The following is a 20,420-nucleotide window of genomic DNA, read 5'->3' on the forward strand; positions in this document are numbered from 1 at the left end:
TCCTGGCCAACAATCCCCCAAATAAAATTGGTCAATCACTCCATGGCTATTTGTGGGACATTGTTGTGCACAAATTGTTTGCAGTGTGTTCGCCCATAAGTACAAAGTCCCTGCACATCACAATAAATCCTGTGAAGCACTTTGGAACATTCTCCCAATATGAAAACTGCTATACCAAAACCAAGGATTATTATTATTCATATTTTCCCTCTCCCTTCCCTCTGTAAGTGAAAAAGATGAAGAAAAGTGAAGTGTTTTCAGACGTCCTCCTGTTGTATTGGATTGTGTTACACTTTTGTTTCAGGTCAGCTTGACGCAGATGGAAACCCATCAACATGCTTAAGCGTATCCAAACCGAACTGCGAATTCCATGCATCCCATCCACACATGGAGATTCCCCTGTGTCTGTAGTGGAAGACGTTATTACATGGGAGATGTCTGTGCTGGGAAACAGGAAATTAGGGTACAATTTGCAGCATTTAATAACTGTTGCCGACATTAATTTGTCACTAGGTGGCAGCAGTCCCCTTGCCCCCTGGCTGCAGTGTTTTGCCCATAAAATACACAGTCAATCCACTTTACAATATATTCTGTGAAGCGCTTTAAGGCGTCTCAATGACATGATAAGGTGCCATATCAAATACAAGGATTATTATTATTATTCCTATCAAGGTGTGAGGAGTTTCAATTTGTTGCAGCGTAAACATATACAGGCCAGAAGCCATCCTCCTCTCCCCCTCCATCTCGCCTCCTCTCTAGCTGCCTTCAAGTCTCATCTGAAAACCTGCTGCAATGTTGGAACTGCCATCCTTCGGAGGAGATACTAAACCTGAAGTCCCATCTATGCCTATCCACATGGATGTTACAGATCCCTAACTGCTGTTGGAAAAGAGAAGGGAGTTTCTCTCCATGTCGTCCTGGCCAAACAATGCCCCAGATAAATAAATCACGTAGTCATTTTACTGCTGTGTGTGTGGGGGTACTTGAAGTTCACAAGAAAGCTGCCGTGCATTTGCCAACAAACACACACTCACTGTGCTTGACTTCACATGTGTCAGCCTGGCTCAGTCGGTAGCACTCGGGCCTCTGTCTCAGTTTTTGAGATCACTGTCGAGGCTGGCGCTCCAGGGCTGTATTATGAGGAGTACTGTATTGTTGGAGGTGTCATCCTTCCTGAGGCACTTATCCGAGGTCCCATCCGTGCCTGTTCAGGTGGACGTTAAAGATCCCGCGGCACTATTTGGAAAGAGAAGGGAGTTTCTCTCTCTGGCCAACAATCCCCAGAAAAAAATCAGTCATTCACTTCATGGCTGTTTGTGGGACGTTGCTGTGCACAAATTGACTGACATCTGTAAGCATTCACTTACAGGTTACAGTCACTACACTTTGCAGTAAAATCCTGTGAAGCGCTTTGAGCTGTCCTCCCTTCTATTGGGTACGAGTGCTGTATTAAAATCAAGGATTGTTTACTGTCACTATAAAACATACTCACACAAAGATCTGATCCAGTCCCACCTTATCACGTTGTTGGGACATCTCAAAGGGCTTCACAGGATTTTACTGTAAAGTACGATGACTGCATTTTCTCGGAAGGTGTGGCAGCCGGTTTGCACATAAACAGCCACAAAATGAGTGACCAATTTTATTTGGGGGATTGTTGAGCAGGACACGAGGAGAGAAAAAAATTCACTTTTCGAATAGCATTGCGGGATCTTTAACGTCCACCTGAACAGATAGAGACAGGACCTCAGTTTAACATCTCATCTGAAGGACGGCGCCTCTGATAAAGCAACACCTCCCCGTTCTGAATCCTGACGTGGGGGATTGAACCCACAATTTTCTGACTCAGAGGGGAGAGTGCAAATGCCTGAGGCTGATGCACAGTGAGGTGGGTGTTTGCTGGTTATGGGGAGAGGGTTGAAGAGCGGAGGGGAGGGGAGGCGGTATTTTAGGCAGCTGATTCCTGCTTGAAGCTGTGTCCGTTGGCCAGGCTGGAGTTGGTGACGGTGTTGCGAAGGTTACTCCTGACGGAGGTCATCCTCAGGGCAGAGGTGCTCTGGAAATAGCTGGTGGAACGCGGTAATCCGCTCTGCCCCTGGCACCGCAGGTGGGTGTTAAAGTGCCTGCGGAAGCTCTCGCTCAGCAAGTAGAGGGCAAAGGGGTTCACGCAGGAGTTGCAGAAGCTGAGGATGCGACCAATTACTGTGACAATCAGGTGCCCGAGAGAGGGGTCGATCTGGCCATAGTGGAAGGAACGGTACATGTAGAGCACGTGGTTGGGGAACCAGCACAAGGCAAAGAGGCCCACAAACACCAGCACGATCTTGGCCAGGCGTTTCCTCGTCCCCATCTGAAAGCAGGGAGTGGAGAGAGGAATAAATAATAACAGTAATAATCCTTGTATTTGATACAGTGCCTCATCCCGTCGTTGAGATGTCTCAAAGCAATTCACAGGATATCCTGTTGCTTCAACCCACGACTGTTTGTGGGACGTTGCTGTGTGCAATTGGCTGCCGCGTTTCGCCCACAAATATACTGTCAATTTATTTACAGTTTATTCTGTGAAGCGCTTTGGGACGTCCTCCGGACGTGAAAAGCGCTATATCAAATGCAACGATTATTATTATTATTATTAAAGCGCTATATCAAATGCGAGGATTATTATTATATTATTATATATGGTAAAGCGATTTGACTGTGTACTTTGTGGCCAAAACGCGGCAGCCAATTGCGCACAGCAGTGTCTGACAAACAGTCGTGGGTTGAGTGACCAAATTATTATTACCCCCAGAAACCAATCCTCCAATCGACTAACAATCCACCAATCGACTAACAACTAAATAATGGGTTAAGACAGTGAAATATCTTGGGCAAATATTATATTATAAGTATATTGTTCGAAAAAAGGATAAATCATATGCAAATCATGAGTAAATATTGGGTTAATCATGCACTAGGACACTGCAAGTAAGAATGCTGATTGGACTAACTAGCTAGCAAGCTAACTAACTAACTGACTAACTAACTAACTAACTAACTAACTAACTAACTAACTAACTAACTAACTAACTAACTAATTAACTAACTAACTAACTAACTAACTAACTAACTAACTAACTAACTAACTAACTAACTAACTAACTAACTAACTAACTAAGTAACTAACTAACTAACTAACTAACTAACTAACGTCCGTGCCGTGGGACATCCTCCCAATGTAAAAGGCTCTATACACATATAAATTTTCTTGTTGTTGACTGACGAACTAAAACCCCCTAGTCTCAAACCCCTCCCTCCCTCCCTCCCTCCGCGCTCCCCCCACCAGCCCCCCACCACCTCCCAACTTGCCTGTTTCTTGGCGTGCTCACTGCTCTCTCCCGGCATGTTGTGGGCGCTCTGCATCAGGCTGTGGGCGATGTGGCAGTAGTAGACACTGATGACACTGAGTGGCACAAGGTAATAGACCAGGAAGATCAGCACGGCGTGGACCTTGGGGTGGGTTTTGTTGGTGAGCGGGTAGGGCACACAGGCCGTGAAGCTGTCGTTATCCCCAATGTGGTGCTGAACCACCTCAGAGAACACAGCCTCTGGCACAGCCAACAGCACCGAGACCAACCAGATAGTCACCGCCTTCAGGCATGTGTGGAGCACAGCGTTGGACGACTGGACATCCATCGGGTTCACGATTGCTTTGTATCTACAATGGCAAGAAAACCCCACATCTAATAATAATCCTCGCAATTGATATAGCGCCTTATCACGTCTTCGAGATGTCTCAAAGCGCTTCACAGAATCTACTGTAAAGTGAATTGACTGTATCCTTGTGACCGAAACACGGCAGCCAATTGTCCCACAAACAGTCGTGGATTGAGTGACCAAATTATTATTATTATTTTTACTTATTTATTTTTTTGAAGGGATTATTACACCCAGAAAGCAACCTGCCAATCGACTACTGCTAAGTAAACAGAGGTGTGCGGAGATGGGAAACTTGCCTAGCGTTTCGGCCTGCCCGGGAAACAAACCCAGGGTCTCTCGCTTGTGAGGCGAGTACTGTAACCACTGCATTACAGTGCTCCACAGGACTTGTAAATCCAGATTTGCAAAGATTACCAAAGAATGCACAGCACGGAAATAAGAATGTACGAATTGCTACATGAAAAAAGACCGATGTCAATTCAATTCGCCTTCCACCATTATAGCATGTCCCAAACTATATACTGTAACCTGAGATATTATTTCCTAAAATAAATCTAATTTGCTTTTGAAAGAATCAACACTTTCTGTTTCCACCACTTCCCTAGGGAACCTGTTCCGTACATTTACCACTCGCTCACTGAAGTAGTGTTTCCGAAGATTTGTTCTGAATTTACTCCCACCTTCAATCACAGGCCGTGTCTAAGAACAAATGAATTGTGAGATGAGAGATAGGTCACTCAATCCAACCAGTTATACTCCACACTAGTCTTCATCCATTCCTTACCTCCTCCCACACCCTTCTATTCCCCTCTCCCTCATGTGAAGGTCCAGCTTCCTCTTGAATACATCTACACTATCTGATTCAGCCACCACTTCAGGCAGCGAGTTCCACAATCTCACCGAGAGAGAGCGCATTCGATTCCAACAATCTATCTCTGGGATTTCCATGTGTAGGTGGGATGCACAGAATTCTCAGTTTGGTTTGGATAATCTTAAGCGTTGCTGATGGGTGTGTCAGGCACACGGCTGACCCCCCCCACCATCAATAAGATGGGAGTTTAAGCAGGATTTGGAAAGCCTGTCAGATCTCAGGGGCTCGATGAGCGCAAACTTCCTTCAGCTGAACGTTGACAAGATGGAAGCCATACTCTTTATCATAGAATCGTAGAATCATAGAATTGTACAGCACAAAAAGAGGCCATTCGGCCCATCGAGTCTGTGCCGGCTCTTTGAAATAGAGCAATTAATGTCAATCCCACTCCCAGCCCTTTCCCCACAACCCTGCAAACCCGTCCTCCTCAAATACCGTCCACCGCGTTTTTAAAAGTAGTTATCTAATCGACCTGGTCAACGTCTAAAATCACATGGTTCTAACCTCCGCCAGCTACCCGACCTCCCCCTAAAACTCTCCGAACCCATACGCAACCTAGGTGTCAGGTTCAACCCTCAATTATCCTTCCTCCCTCACATCCGGTCCGTCACCAGCACCGCTTTCTTCCACCTCCGACGCATTGCCCGTCTCCGCCAACTCCTCACTCCAAAAGCCACTGAAACCCTGGTCCTCTCGGCTGGACTATTCAAATGCCCTCCTCGCTGGTCTCCCCTCCACTACCATTCACAGAATTCAGGTCATATAAAACTCTGCTACACGCATTCTTACCTGCAACAAACTATGTTCCCTGCTTATCCCAGTCCTTGCCAGACTGCACTGGCTGCCTGTCCCAGAGAAGATCGACTTCAAGATCTTCACTCTTGTCTTCAAATCCCTCCAATCCTCTGCACCCCCCAACCTCTCTGACCTCCTCTCAAAAAAAAAATGCCCGTTGCCTTCGCTCCACCGGGTCTGGCCTCCTCATTGTCCCCCAAGTCCTCCGTTCCACCATCGGTGGCTGTGCCTTCAGCCACTATGCCCCGAGGCTCTGGGACTCCCTTCCTCACATCCTCGCTTCACGCCCTCTCTTCCTATTTTCAGGTCTTGGCTGAAGACCTTTCTTTTTGACCGCGCCTTTGGTCACTTTCCTCCCCCTCCCCCTGGCTTGGCCCTGGGATCCATTACTGTGAAGCGCTCTGAGATGCCGTCTGTCGTGGAGGGCACTATATAAATCCAAGTTGTTGTTGTTGTTTTTGCCAGATGGTTTCACAGTGGCTTTTTCTGATCTTGTGTATTTTTCTCTTCCTACGTGTGATTGACATAGGAGCTACAGAATCTTGTTCTTGATTGACATAGGAGCTACAGAATGCCAAAATTAGTCTCAATATTAGCCACACACAACCAGAGCCAAACTCAATCCAGCACAATCACACACACAAAATGTTGTTCTCTCCTTGACTGGGCCCATTGCCAAAATAATGCTGCCAACACTGTTAAACAAGGGCCTTAGAAATAACAGCACAGGTGCTTGCTCCCCCACTGCAGTCCCATTCCCCTGCTCTTTCCCCGTCGGGTCTGTGCTGGGATAATAATAGCAATAATAATAATAATTGCAATTGATACAGCAAGTTTCGTTTCAGGAGGACGTCTCACAGTGTTTCATAGGATTCACTGTAAACTGCAGTAAGCAACTCAGCAGCCAATTTGCACGCAACAATGTCCCACAAACAGCCATGGAGTGAGTGACCAATTTTATTTGGGGGATTGTTGGCCAGGGCATCAGGAGAGAGAAACTCGCTTCTCTTTTCCAATAGTGCCACAGGATCTTTAACATCCACCTGAACAGGCACAGGCGGGACCTCGGTTTAGTGTCTCAACCAAAGGACGGCACATCTGACAATGCAGCACTCCCCCAGCAGCTTAGATGTCGGGGCTTGAAGCCACAGTCTTGTACTTCCAAGGTGAGAGTGCTACAAGGCTGACATCTGACAGTGAGTGTAGAGCACTATAGAGCTTGAGTATATCACCTCAGCCTTTCCCTTTAGATAGTAAAGATGTTTATTCTAGCTTTGCCTCATTGACTCATGGTTGATGACAATCAATAGTGCGCTTATCATTTTATTTCCCTAAAGTGTTGGAGAGATGTCTCATTAGTCTGTCTCGGGCAAAAGAAAGAGAAACAATTTGCTGAAGTCAAACGGTTGGCTGAGTCAGGGTTGAATTTACGTTGGGGGCAAACAGAATGGGTGGTAGTGATTAATGAGAGTGTTCCACGCGTGGTATGCACAGTTTCTATCTGAAACAGGTAATTAAATCTCCTTGCACGAGTTGTCTGAGTGTCTGAGGTAGGTTAAACAGGGATCATGTCTTTGTTTTCTTGCCCGAGAGCACTTTGTGTCTTGATGGCCACCCCTGGGAGCCTGGTGCTGGGGAATTCACAGCTAGGAAGGAGGCCATTCAGGTAAAATCGTGCCTGAAAGATCGTTCACTCCGCCTTGCCCCCTCCTTCCCCATCTTCAGGTCACGCCTGAAGGTCTTCCTCTTCGACTGTGCCTAGGGTCACCTCCTCCTCCCCCCAGCTCGGCGCCATGCTCCGGCACTGTTAAGCGCTCTGAGATGCTACCCTGCGTGAGGGTATCTCTGGGACATTTGACAGAGCGCCTTTCACGTCGTTCAGTTGTTTCAAAGGCTTCACAGAATATACTGTAAATGGGTGCCTGATATGGGGGAATTCACAGCGATGATGGAGGCCATTTGGCCCATTGTGTCTGAAAGAGCTCTCTGTGGGGCTTAGCGGGTGGTGGGGCTTAGGGGTGGGGATTGGGGGCATGAATGGGATTGGGCTAGGATATGGGGCTATGTGGGGTTGGAGCAAAGTGGCGTGAGGCTGAGTGGGGAGGGGCTTAGGCAGGGAATATAGGAACATAAGAACAGGAGTAGGCCATTTAGCCCCTCGAGCCTGTTCTGCCATTCCATTAGATCATGGCTAATCTGTACCTTAACTCCAATTAAACAACAACAACAACAACAAAATTACATTTATATAGCGCCTTTCACACCTTGCTCAGTATGGGGCTGACCCGGGGGTGGGGCTGTGCGTGTGTATACATCTAATAATAATAATAATCCTTGCATTTGATTTTGTGCTTTTCACGTCGGGAGGACGTCCCAAAGCGCTTCACAGAACACACTGTAAAGTATATATTTGTGGGCGAACGCGGCAGCCAATTGCGCACAGCAATGTCCCAAAAACAGTCGTAGATTGAAAATGACCAATTTATTATTGTTTTTGGTTTTGGAGGGATTATTATTAGGCTCTGTGTGGAGTAAGGAAACTTGCCCAAGGTTTCGCCCTCTGCCTGGAATTGAACCCAGGTCTCTCACTTGCAAAGCGAGTGCTCTAACCACTGAGCTGCAGGACTAGCCCTGATAAAAGGGATACTGAGATTTGTTGTAATTGGCAGTGTTAGCAGGGATCCCAGCCCCTTTAGTCAAACATAAATGAAGGGTAAACAATGAAATATATCCCCCGAGCAGGCGGGACAGTGATGTGGTACAGGAATTCCGCAATAACACACAGATTCATAGTCACAGTCAACAGTACACAGTCTGGGACTCCCTCTGTCGCCTTCATGACACCTCCTATCTCAGTTTCTCTCTCAACCCTCTCTTCTCCAGTCTCTCTATTCCCAACACACACAAGGCAAAGCTCAATCAAAGCTCCAACGCCCACATCCTCAACCGCACCAAACTCCGAGATCCCACCCCACCACCCTCGCCCGGCTCCACTGGCTCCCCATCCCTTTGGATGGAACTCAAAATCCTCGTCCTCACTTTCACCTCCAAAGCCTTGCCCTCCTACGTCTCTGTCCTGCTGATTCTCTATCAACCTGTCCACTCCCTGCGCTCAGCGAGCTCCGGCCTGCTCCAGGTGTCCCACCAACCCGCCCTACCATCGGCGGCCGGGCTTTCAGTCTCTCTGCCCCCACCCTTTGGAACTCCATCCCACAATCCTTTTGCCTCGCTCCCTCTCCTGCCTCCTTCAAGCATGACTCAAGACCCTCCTTTTCAACCATGCCTTCAGCCGCTCTGCTACCCCCTCTGCCCTCCCTCATCCCAACTCTGCCCCCACGCTTGGGCCCTGATCCCTGACTATTCAGCAATGTGGGACGTCCTCCCGAGGTGAAAAGTGCTTTACAAATTTTGTGGTTGTTGTTGTAATAATCACCGTCTTGACGCCGGGCAACCAATGGTGATAGTACCTTCACTCAGTGCGCCCCAAACCTCTGGAATTCCCTAACTCAATCCCTCAACCTCGTCCTTTTCACAGGTGGCTGTGGCAAACACAGCTTGTTTTTAGTTGGTTAAAATTCCAGCCGTCACCCCCAGCCACGAGCCTTGGCTCTTGCTCACCTCCGCCTTATACTCTCCGGGATTAGGCAAACAGAGCACGTAAGACACATCCCTCCGTGGGCGGGAGGGGGAGGGGTGGGGGGAGAGAAAGAGAAAGAGAGAGAAAGTGTGAACCCTCTTCACCACACAAATAGGAACAATCCATATGTGGAAGCTCTCAGTTTTGGCTTGGACTCTCTTAAGCACCACTTGTGCAATATTGATTCCAACCTCCTAAATTAAATTTTATGAAATTATAATAACATTAGATTGTTTTTTTTGTGCAAGAAAACCTTTTCTTACTTGCTCGTTGGCCCTAAATGTAATTCGTTTGAACGTAATTTTAAAAACTCCTGCTCATCTTATATTTGAAAGAAAACTGAGATTGTTGTGCTCTCATGCACAATGTCAAGTCAACCTCTCAGCTTCCCCCGGGGAAAATAAATGCCCAAATTAAAGCGGAGGTTCGAAAAGAGGCAATGTGTGGAATGTGGAATTCTCTGCCATGATTGAAGACATCTGTTGAATCTTTTGAAAGTGTGTTTTCAGCATATAAATACGCCTAATAATAATCCCTCCAAAAAACAATAATAAATTGGTCATTTTCAATTCACGACTGTTTGTGGGACGCTGCTGTGCACAATTGGCTGCCGCGTTTCGCCCACAAATATACGGCCAATTCGCTTTACAGTCTATTCTTTGAAGCGCTTTAAGACATCGAGAAGACGTGAAAAGCGCTATATCAAATGCAAGATTATTATATTATTATTAAATAATAAATATTAGCGCTCTCACCTTTGAATCACAAGGTTGTGAGTTCAAACCCAATGTTAGGTAACCGCTGGAGTCTAACCAGCTAAAACCTTATAGCTTGTTATTGCTATAGCAAGCTTTCCTGCTGCTTCCCACGGTCGATCCCATTGACCACTCTAACCTCGTCCACTGCGTCTCCTTTCACCTCAACTTTCAAGGTTCTGTCCTTGAATGGTTCAGGTCTTATCTCTCCCACCGCCTCCAATTTGTCTCTGCCATCGGTTTCTCTTCCAGGCCCTGTACAGTCTCGTGTGGCGTTCCTCAGGGCTCTGTCCTCGGTCCCCTCCTCTTCAACCTCTACATGCTCCCCCTTGGTGAAATTACCCGCAGACAGGGGGTCAACTTCCACATGTATCCGGATGACAACCAACTCTTATCTTTCTGCCTCCACCTCTGATGTCCTGACAGACTGTCTGTCTGTTAGGAAGTCCTGGATGAGAGCCAACTTTCTACAGCTGAATGTCAGCAAGACTAAGACCTTCCTGATTGGCTCGCACCAGCGCCTCAGCACCTCAGGCTCTGGCAGCATCAACCTCCATGGTTGTACACTTCAACTTACCAAGCCAGTCAGGAACCTAGGTGTCTTGTTCGACCGTCAACTGTCTTTTTCTTCCCCACATCCAAGCCATGACCTGCTCTGCCTTCCCTCAGCTCTGTAACATTGCCCGACTCCACCACTGCCTCACCCCTCAGGCCGCTGAAACTCTTGTTCATGCCTTCATCACCTCCAGGATCGACTATACAAATGCCCTGCTTGTTGGCCTCCCCAACTCTTCCCTCCACAGGCTGCAGATAATCCAGAACTAACTCTACAGCCCGTGTCCTCTCCCGCACCAAACTCCGTGACTCCATCTCCCCCGACTCCATTGGCTCTCTATCCTTCAGAGGATCCAGTTCAAGATCCTGCTCCTCACATACAAAGCCCTCCATGGCCTCGCCCCGCCCTATCCCTGCGACCTCCTAACCCCCTACCAACCCGCCCGCTCCCTCCGCTCAGCCAGCTCTGGCTGCTCCACTTCCCCCGACCCACCCGATCCACCATTGGCAGGAGAGCCTTCAGCCACTCTGCCCCCAACCTCTAGAATTCCATTGCCCAATCACTCTGCCTCGCCTCCTCCTTAGCCTCCTTCAAGTCCCACCTCAAAACCATCCTCTTCGACCATGCCATCGGCCACCCCCCTTCCCCTCCCCCCCTTCTCCCCCCCCGACTCCAGCTCGGGTCTGAAATGCTGTACACTGTCCAGAGCCTTGGGATGTCCTCCCAACGTGAAAGGCGCAATACAAATGTAATCTTGTTGTTGTTGTTATTGTTCACCCCCATATCCATTCGATGACCCACTCAGCCTTCCCCCACCTCTGCAACATTACCCGACTCTGCCACTGCCTCACCCCTCAGGCCGCCGAAACCCTCATATACTCATTTGTCACCTCAAGGCTCGACTACAGAAACTCTCTCCTTGTCGGCCTCCCCAACTCTTCCCTCCATGAGCTGCAGGTCATCCAGAACTCTGCAGCTCGGGTCCTCTCCTGCATTAGACTCCGTGACCCCATCACCCTCAGCCTCGCCCTTGCCCCTCCTACATCTCTGACCTGCTGTCCCCCTATCAACCTGTCCACTCCCTCTGCTCAGCAGGCTCTGGCCTGCTCCTGGTATCCCGCCTAACTCACCCTACCACGGCAGCCGAGCTTTCAACCTCTCTGCCTCACTCTTTGGAACTCCATCCCATAATCCCTTTGCCTTGCTCCTTCTCTTACCTCCTTCAAGGCACAACTCAAGACCCTCCTTTTTGTCTGTGCCTTCAGTCGTTCTCTAACACACTCTGCCCTCCCTCATCCCATCGCTCCCCACCAGCGCCTTTCACATCAGGAGGAACTCTCAAAGAGCTTCATGGCTTATCCTGCAAGGTCCTGATCCCTGACTGTTCAGTGCCTTGGGGTGACCTCCCGATGTGAAAGGTGCTTCACAAATATAATTTGTTTGTTGTTGTTGTTGCTGTTGCTTGTCCAGCTAGGATCACCCTCCCTGTTAGGGCTTTGGCTTGTAGGGTTAACAGGAGCCGAGTGGGAAGAGTTCCTGCCCTCAGTGACTCTTGTTGTTTCTTATCGGTATCTAGGGGTTTCGCCTACAAAACATACAGTCACTACACTTTGCAGGAAAAGCCATGAAGCTCTTTGAGACTTCCTCCTGATGTGAAAGGCGCTGCTAATGACCTGGAGGCTTTACTGTCATTATTGTTAAGATATTTAATCGGACAAAATTCTGGAAGAAATTTGGATTCTCAAACATGTTCTCTTGTGCGAAATCCTGAGTCACTGACGTTAACAATTACTGTTGACATTTCATGCAGAAGCCTGGGTCTCATCGGAGAGGCTGTCAGCCTTCACAGCGGTTTGGCAACATGGTTTTCTTACGCTGATCTCTCCTCGCCTGCATTCCCTGGTGGTGTATGTGAAGTATTCCAGCAGGAATTAAAGACATCATACCTGTTTGTATTAGGCTTAAAGGAAATGCCAGTGCAACAGTCTCAGTAAAGCCACAGAGATCTACAGAGAATACGCTGCCATTCACAACATCCAGCAAATCTGTATTGTGCTGTCAACAAAGACTGCCGTCACACAAAGCACTTTAATAAGGGCAACAAAGGGTGGGAAATGAGGGAAGGTGGGGTGAGGAGGGGAAAGATGATCGAAAGCATGGTGAAAGAGATACTTTTTTGAGATGTGCTTTGAAAGAGGAGAGGGAGGCAGCAAGTCATAGGAACATTGGAACAGGGGAGGCCATTCAGCCTCTCGAGCCTGTTCCACCATTCTATTAGATCATGACTGATCTGTACCTCAAGTCCAATTGGCCGCTTTGGCGCCATATTCCTTGATACGGGACAAAATACAGTCACTCCACTTTACAACATAAATTCTGTGAAGCGCTTTGAGACACCTCAGCAATGTGATAAGGCGCTATGTCAAATCCCAGGATTATTATTATTACTCAGTATCCAATCCCACGACTGTGCAATGCTCTGAAACGCTATTCTGCCTGACGGTTGCTGTATAAATGCAAGTTGTCGTTGTTCTTTTCTGATCAAATCGCAAGCTTCCACTGTAAGCACAGTGACTACACAAAGCATCACTTTAAAGCCACCGAAACCAGTGAGATTCTGGTATGACTTGCTTGGGATCAAGGGGCTCAGCTATGAGCAGAAGTCAGAGAGCTGATCAAGGCGTCTGAAAGAGAGAAACCACATAGAAACAACCCTCCTTCTAGAGACGGATTCAGAACGAGGGGAGCCTGGGGTTAAAATAAAAGCTATGACAGGTAGAAATGAGATCAAAGGCCATCCATTCACAAAGAGGGTTTGTGGGAATGTAGAATGTATTGCTCTAGAGAAGCTGAATCAATTGAGGTACTTCAAAGGGAGGTCAATCGATATTGGGAGTATTAGGCTATTGAAGGGGATGGAGAAAGAAGGTAATGAAATCAAAAGATCTGTCATCATCCAATAAACTGGCAGAACAGCTCAATGGACTGAATAGCCTCCTCTTATTCTCCTATGTTCTCAAATAATAATAATAATGGCACACAAAATGAAACAGTCAATACACGGTATATTCTTTGAAGCGCTTTGAGACGTCTCAACAAGATAAGGCACTATAAACAGAAGGATTATTATTATTATTAAGTCTGTCCCCCTTGATGCCATACAGCATGTATGTGAAGTCATGTAGCTCAGTGGTTAGAGCACTTAGCTTGCAATGAAAGACCTGGGTTAGATTCCCGGGCAGGGCGAAATGTTGGGCAAGTTTTCTTACTCAACACGCCTCTGTTTACCCAGCAGTAAGTAGGAGCCCGAGGGCAATAATTCCTTCAAAAATAATTATATTAATAATAAATTGGCCACTTCAATCCATGACTGTTTGTGGGACACTGCTGTGCAGAATTGACTGCTGCTTTTCAGATTGTGTGTGTATTTTGTGGGCGAAATGCGGTAGCGAATTGCACGCAGCACTGTCCCACAAACAGTCATGGTTTGAGTGACCACATTATTATTTTTATATTTTTTAATTTTGGGAGCAATTATTGTCCCTGGAAAGCTGTCAGCCAACCAGGTTCCTACTTACTGCTAGGTAAACAGAGGGGTGTGGAGTAAGGAAACTTGCCTAAGGTTTCGTCCCAGGTCCTCTCGCTTGTGAGGCGAGCATGCTAACCACTGTACTGCAGGGTTCCACGATGGGCTTCCGAATGTGTCTGACAAATAATAATAATAATAATAATAATAATCCTTGCATTTGATATAGCGCTTTTCACGTCGGGAGGACGTCCCAAAGCGCTTCACAGAACACACTGTAAAGTGAATTGACTGTATATTTGTGGGCGAACGCGGCAGCCAATTGCGCACAGCAATGTCCCACAAACAGTCGTAGATTGAAAATGACCAATTTTTTTTTATTATTGTTTTTTGTTTTTTTGGAGGGATTATTATTATCTTGTTGATACTCGTCAACAAGGTGATGTCTCACCACTGTAATCATAGACAGACTGCAGACATGGTTGGGAAGAGAGACTGCAGACATGGATGCAGTGGGCATGGAGAGAAGGAATAACATGACCAAATCCAGTGGCAGCCGGTTTCATAGCCAAGACCAATAATTTATATTTTGAAATAGACTGAGAACAGGAGAACTGTCTGCAATTGTTGTAGGCCTAGAAGCTTTCTTGCTTAAAAGCAGATATTTGAAAAGGTTAATGATGTCCTTTGAGAACACAGACTTCAGATGAAGTGCACATATACATACCAAATGTTGCACACACCAGTTTTGAACAAAAAAGCCTTAATCTTACACTCATGGACTCTCCTGCCAAGATTCCAATAACCACACCAGATGATCCTTCTAAATCAAGCTGAGCAAGAATATCATTAGCGTTAACATAACTTTCACGCTTAAACTCTGTGCCTCAACACCTGTAATGAATTCTAATCACATTATAGTGGGTATGAAGCAAATCACATTCTCCTGAGCCTAATTATGAAAGATGTTGAGTGTCTAAATATATGTTCGGTCTTACTGAGCACATCACCGAAAAAAATACACTTTCAGACATCCAGCATTGCAAATCTGCCTGTATCATTACAGCTGTAAAAGCCATGCACTAAAGAGAAAGATTAATTGCAGTCTACAAACATAACGGCACTGTATGTCAGAACATTCTCATTTCACATCCTGGGCATTGGAATTCATTTCAATGAATAGAATTGTAGCAATTGACAGCCCAGATGGAAGCCATTCAATCTATGAAGTCTGTATTTAATCATCGGGTCCACATTGGGACTTGGACTCACATTGTTATAATAATAATCCTTGCATTTTGATATAGTGCCTTATCATGTCATTGACACAGCTCAAAACACTTCACAGAATATACTTCACATTTTGAATTGACTATACATTTTGTGGGCAATACGTGGCAGCCAATTGAACATAAGAACATAAGGATTCGCTGGCAAAAGAAGACCAACGTCCATCCAGTTTCCCTTCCACCATCTGGCAGTTGCTTAACATGTCGTGTCCCAAACTAAACGCTGTATCCCCGAGATATTATTTCCTAACATAAATCTCTCTAATTTGTTCTTGAAAGAATCAACACTTGCTGCTTCCACTGTCTCCCTAGGGAGCCTGTTCCATATGTTTACTACTCGCTCACTGAAGTAGTGTTTCCGCAGATTTGTTCTGAATTTTCCCCCCTTCAATCACACACAGTGTCCTCTGGTTCTATTGTTCAGTATAAGATAAAACAACTTATCATGGGATACATTATTGTGGAGTCCTGTAGCTCAGTGGTTAGAGCACTCGCTTTACAAGTGAGAGACCTGAGTTCAATGCCCGGCAGAGGGTGAAACCTTGGGCAAGTTTCCTTACTCCACACAGAGCCTAATAATAATCCCTCCAAAACAAAAAATAATAATAAATTGGTCATTTTCAATCCACGACTGTTTGTGGGACATTGCTGTGCGCAATTGGCTGCCGCGTTCGCTCACAAACATACAGTCAATTCACTTTACAGTATATTCTGGAAGCGCTTTGGGACGTCTAGAAGATGTGAAAAGCGCTATATCAAATGCAAGGATGATGATGATGATTATTATTATTATTATTATTATATAAGAAATTGCACACAGCAGTGTCCCACAAACAGTTGTTGATGCTCCAGTGCAGTACTAGCGGAAGGTGAGGTGGGGTTGTGGGGATGGAGGGTAGGGAAAAGGAGAAGTTCTGTTCCATTGTTAAAAGCATCGTCCTTTGGATGAGATATTAAACCAAGGTTTGCCTATTCTTAAGACGGATGTTAAAAGATTTCACAACACTATTCCGAAAGCCGAAGGGAGTTTCCCCTGTGACCTGCCCAGCAATCCTCCAGATATTAATCAGAACAATAATCCTTGCATTTAGTATAGCAACTTTCACAATGAGAGGACATCCCAAAGTGCTTCAAAGGATTTACTGTGAAAAGGAATGAATATTTGTAGGTAAATACGGCAGCAAAATTGTGCACAGCCATGTCCCACAAACAGCCATGGAACGACTGAACAATTTTATCTGGGGGATTGTTGGCCAGGACACCGGAAGAGAAAAACGCCCTTCTCTTTTTGAATATCACCGTGGCATCTTTAACATCCACATCCAACAACAACAACAACAACAACAAGATTCCATTTATAGAGCGCCTTTCACGTCGGGAGGACATCCCAAGGCGCTGGACAGTTGGGTCCACCTAAACATGCAGATGGGACCTTGGTTTAACGTCTCATCAAAAGGACGGCACATTCAACAATGTAACAAACCCTCAGCACTGCTTCGGAGTGTCAGCTTAGACTATATGATTCCAAGGAGTCCTGACATGGGGCTTGAACCCACAACCTTCTGACTCAGAGGCGAGAGACTTACCACTGTGCCAAGCTGACACACAATATATAAATTGAGCATCAATTTCATGGCTGATTGTGGGACCTTAATGTGCTTAAAAACTGGCTATCGCATTTGCCTACAAATAGCCACTGCTTTCGATAATCCCTGTCCACTGGTACCATTCTCACCCCTTTAAAAACAGACGTCATCACTCCTATCCTTAAAAACCCTCCCTGGACCCATTCCTGCTCTCAAACTACTGACCCATCATCAACCTTTACAAGGTCCTGGAACGAGTCGAAGCTTCCCAGCTTTGCTCCTTCCTCTCCCACCACTCCATTCAGAAACTCGCCCAATCGGGTTTCTGTGCCGCCCACAGCACAGTAACATCTTTGATCAAAATGACAAATGACATTCTGTCCATCTGTAACCAGGGCTCCCTCTACCTCCTGGTGCTCTTTGACCACTCTGCTGCCTTCGATACTTGACCACTCCATCCTCACCCACTGCCTATCCTCTCACTTCAACCTTCATGGTTTTGTCCTTGAATGGTTCAGGTCGTATCTCTCACATCATCCCAATTTCATCTCTACAAAGAGATGTTTCTCCTCTGGCCCCCATACCATCTCATGCAGTGTTCCTCAGGGCTCTGTCCTTCAATATCTTTTTGCTCCCACTTGGTGACATCATTTGCAGATATGGGGTCAACTTCCACATGAGTGCGGATGGCACCCAACTCTCCCTCTCTGCCTCTGTCAGACATCAAGTCCTGGATGAGAGCTGACTTTCTTCAGTTGAACGTCAACAAGACCAAGGCCCTCCTTATTGGCTCCCGTCAACGCCTCCACACCTCACGTGCGGACAGCATCACCATCCATGTTTGCACACTCCACCAGTGTGGAATCTTGGCATCTTGTTTGACCCTCAACTACCCTTTCTATCCCACATCCATGCCATGACCCGCTCTGCCTTCCCCACCTCCACAACATTGCAATCTCTGGAACTCCATCCTGCAGTCCCTCGGCCTCATCCCTTCCCTTGCCTCCTTCAAGATCCATCCTCTTGGACCATGCTTTTGATCAACCTCCTTCCCCCACTGCCCTCCAATCCCAACCCACAGCTTGAGTCTGAAACACTGACTGAACAGCACCTTGGGATGTCCTCCCGATGTGAAAGGCGCTATACGCATGTATTTTGTTGTTGGTTGGTGGTGTAATTAATGTGGGAAAAATTGGAGTCATTTTAGCATGGAGGTGCTATATTAAATGCAAGGATTATTATTATTGTTCAGCACATCCAATGCTTTGGGAATTAAATACTTAAATATTTCCTAGATGTTTTAACACTATAACAGCAATGCACTTGCCTCGCAAGCAAGACGACCTGGGCTTGATTTACGATCACGATGAAACCTTAGGCAAGTTTCCTTACTCCACACGCCTCTGTTTACCTAGCAGTAAGTAAGAAACTGGCTGTTGGATTGCGTTCTGAGGAGTAATAATCCCTTAAAAAAATGTGGTCACTCAATCTACGACTGTTTATAGAACACTGAAGTGCATAATTGGTTGTCCCAGAGTGCTTTAGACAGGGTGGGAAGTCTCACAATGATAAGTCAACAATGTTGATCTGAACATTGCTCTTTTCAATCAGGTTCTGATGTTATAATTCTTCCTGAAGAAAAAAGAACTAGAATCTAGATCCCTCAGCGTGCACTGATCTGCATGCCTTACTGTCTGTCTATATCGCTACCCATCTGCCCACCTTACTGTCTGTCTGAATGACTGTCTTCCACTCTGGGACACTACCCTGCTTGAGGGGTACTATATAAATGCAAGTTATTGTTGTTGTCTCTCAGGTGACTACATTACACATGTTGCACTTCACCATGCTTCCCTGTCTGACAAACCAGTGCTAAGATTTTCAATCTTGCTTACAATCATGTTCACACATTTCATGCTAAGCTGTGTTGCTCACCAGCTCAGCATGAAATTCATAGGCAATTTCTGTTCCCTTCTGTCGACCTAATGAAAACACAAACCCTTGCTCACATGTTGCTGCTATAGAATCATAGAATCATAGAATTGTACAGAACAGAAGGAGGCTATTCGGCCCATCGTGTCTTTGAAAAGAGCCTGCCTGTCGGTCTATATCCCTGCCTGCCTATTTGTCTGTGTGTCTGTATCTGTATGTCTTTGTCTGTTTCCATGCTTGTATGTAACTGTAGGTGTGTGTGTGCCTGTATTGCCTCCTGCCTATCTTCCCACTTCTTTCCTTTCTCCTTCAGCCTTTACAGCAGGTACGTTTTAAATCAATTTCTAGAGAGTATTGATCTATATTACACACACTCACAGATGTACACTGTGCCTCTGTGTGGCATTCACCCTCCACACAGATCCAATGCTTACACGCAGATCCTCTCTTTTCATAGAATTTTAGAACCATAGAACTTCACAGAGCAGAAGAAAGCCATTTAGCCCATCAAATCTATACTAGCTCCCAGAGTAAGGTGTTTGTTCAATCCCACTGCCTTGCCCAGGACAGGCAGACAGGACCATGCTGAACATCTCATCCAAAGGATGGCACCTCTGACAATGCAGCGTATTGGTTAGAGCACTCATTTCAAAAGTTTGATTCCTGTGCAGGGCAAAACCTTAGACAAGTTTCCTTACTCTACATGTCTCTGTTTAACTAGATAAGTAGGAACTCAGTTGTCAGTCAATTGGCGGATCCCTTCTCCTGGGGTAATAATCCATTCAAAAATAGTAACAACAATAAGGCAGTGGGATTTTTTTTTAAATATATAAAACAACAGACAGGAAAAGGGCAGGGAGTGGGATTAAACTGATAGCCCATAAAGAGTGGAGAAACTGGTTCAATGAGCTGAATATCTGTACAACATTATGATTACAGAAGCATATAATTAAGCAGACCTACTTGGCACATGGAATTCCATGCCGGATAAAAGTCTCCCATGGTATTGTGGAGTAGCGTAGTGATTAGAGCACTCACCTCATGAGCAAAAAGTCTTGGGCAGGGCGAGACCTTAGGCTAGTTTCCTTACTCCATATGTTTTTGTTTACCTAGCAGTAATTAGGAACTCTGTTATATAATAATAATAATCCTTGCATTTGATATAGGACTTTTCACGTCTCCTAAACATCTCAAAGTGCTTCACAGAATATGTTGTAAAGTGAATTGACTGTACATTTGTGTGCAAAACGCGGTTGTTAAGGAATTGAATGATCACTTTCCTGGAGGTAGAGATGCCTCCAAAACCATAAATAAAAAAGTTTAAAAAAAAATCTGGTTACTCAATCCACGACTGTTTGTGGGACACTGCTGTGCACAAATGGCTGCTGGGTTTTGCCCACAAAATACACCGTCAATTAACTTTACAGTATATTCCATGAAGCACTTTGGGATGTCTCAATGGTGTGATGAGATGCTACTTCGAATGCAAGGATTATTATTATTACTTATTTTGGGAGGTCGGTGGTTTTATTTAAAGCCTTAAAGATGAGCCTTGGAGCACTCACTCTCTCTTACCTGTCTGCGCTGAGAGCAGTCAGGGTGAAGACTGAGACCCCGACGGAGGTGAGCTGGATCAAGGGGATGAGCTTACAGGCTACAGTCCCGAAGATCCATTCTTCGAAGAAGTACCTGGCAGCGTCCACTGGAACACAGGTCACCAGAAGCAGCAAGTCCCCTGCTGCCAGGCTGGAGATGAAGATATTAGGTACACTCT

At 46.0% G+C, this 20,420-nt stretch overlaps 1 protein-coding gene across 1 annotated transcript in view; it reads right to left on the minus strand.

Annotated features, from left to right (window-relative positions):
* Window positions 1-1,904: 1,904 nt before the first annotated feature.
* Window positions 1,905-20,420, minus strand: part of nmbr (neuromedin B receptor) — an 18,634-nt gene continuing 118 nt past the window's right edge. Inside the window, exons 1-3 of the mRNA XM_007906355.2 lie at window positions 20,222-20,420; window positions 3,349-3,697; window positions 1,905-2,350 (exon numbers count right to left, since the gene is read on the minus strand). The exon at window positions 20,222-20,420 is cut by the window's right edge and continues 118 nt beyond it. Of these exons, the coding sequence (XP_007904546.2) occupies window positions 1,949-2,350; window positions 3,349-3,697; window positions 20,222-20,420 (950 nt within the window). The 3' untranslated portion in view covers window positions 1,905-1,948. The remainder of the gene's footprint in view (window positions 2,351-3,348; window positions 3,698-20,221) is intronic.

The sequence above is a fragment of the Callorhinchus milii genome, unplaced genomic scaffold (genome assembly GCF_018977255.1).
Source record: "Callorhinchus milii isolate IMCB2004 unplaced genomic scaffold, IMCB_Cmil_1.0 Scaffold3, whole genome shotgun sequence".
Classification (NCBI taxonomy): Eukaryota; Metazoa; Chordata; class Chondrichthyes; order Chimaeriformes; family Callorhinchidae; genus Callorhinchus; species Callorhinchus milii.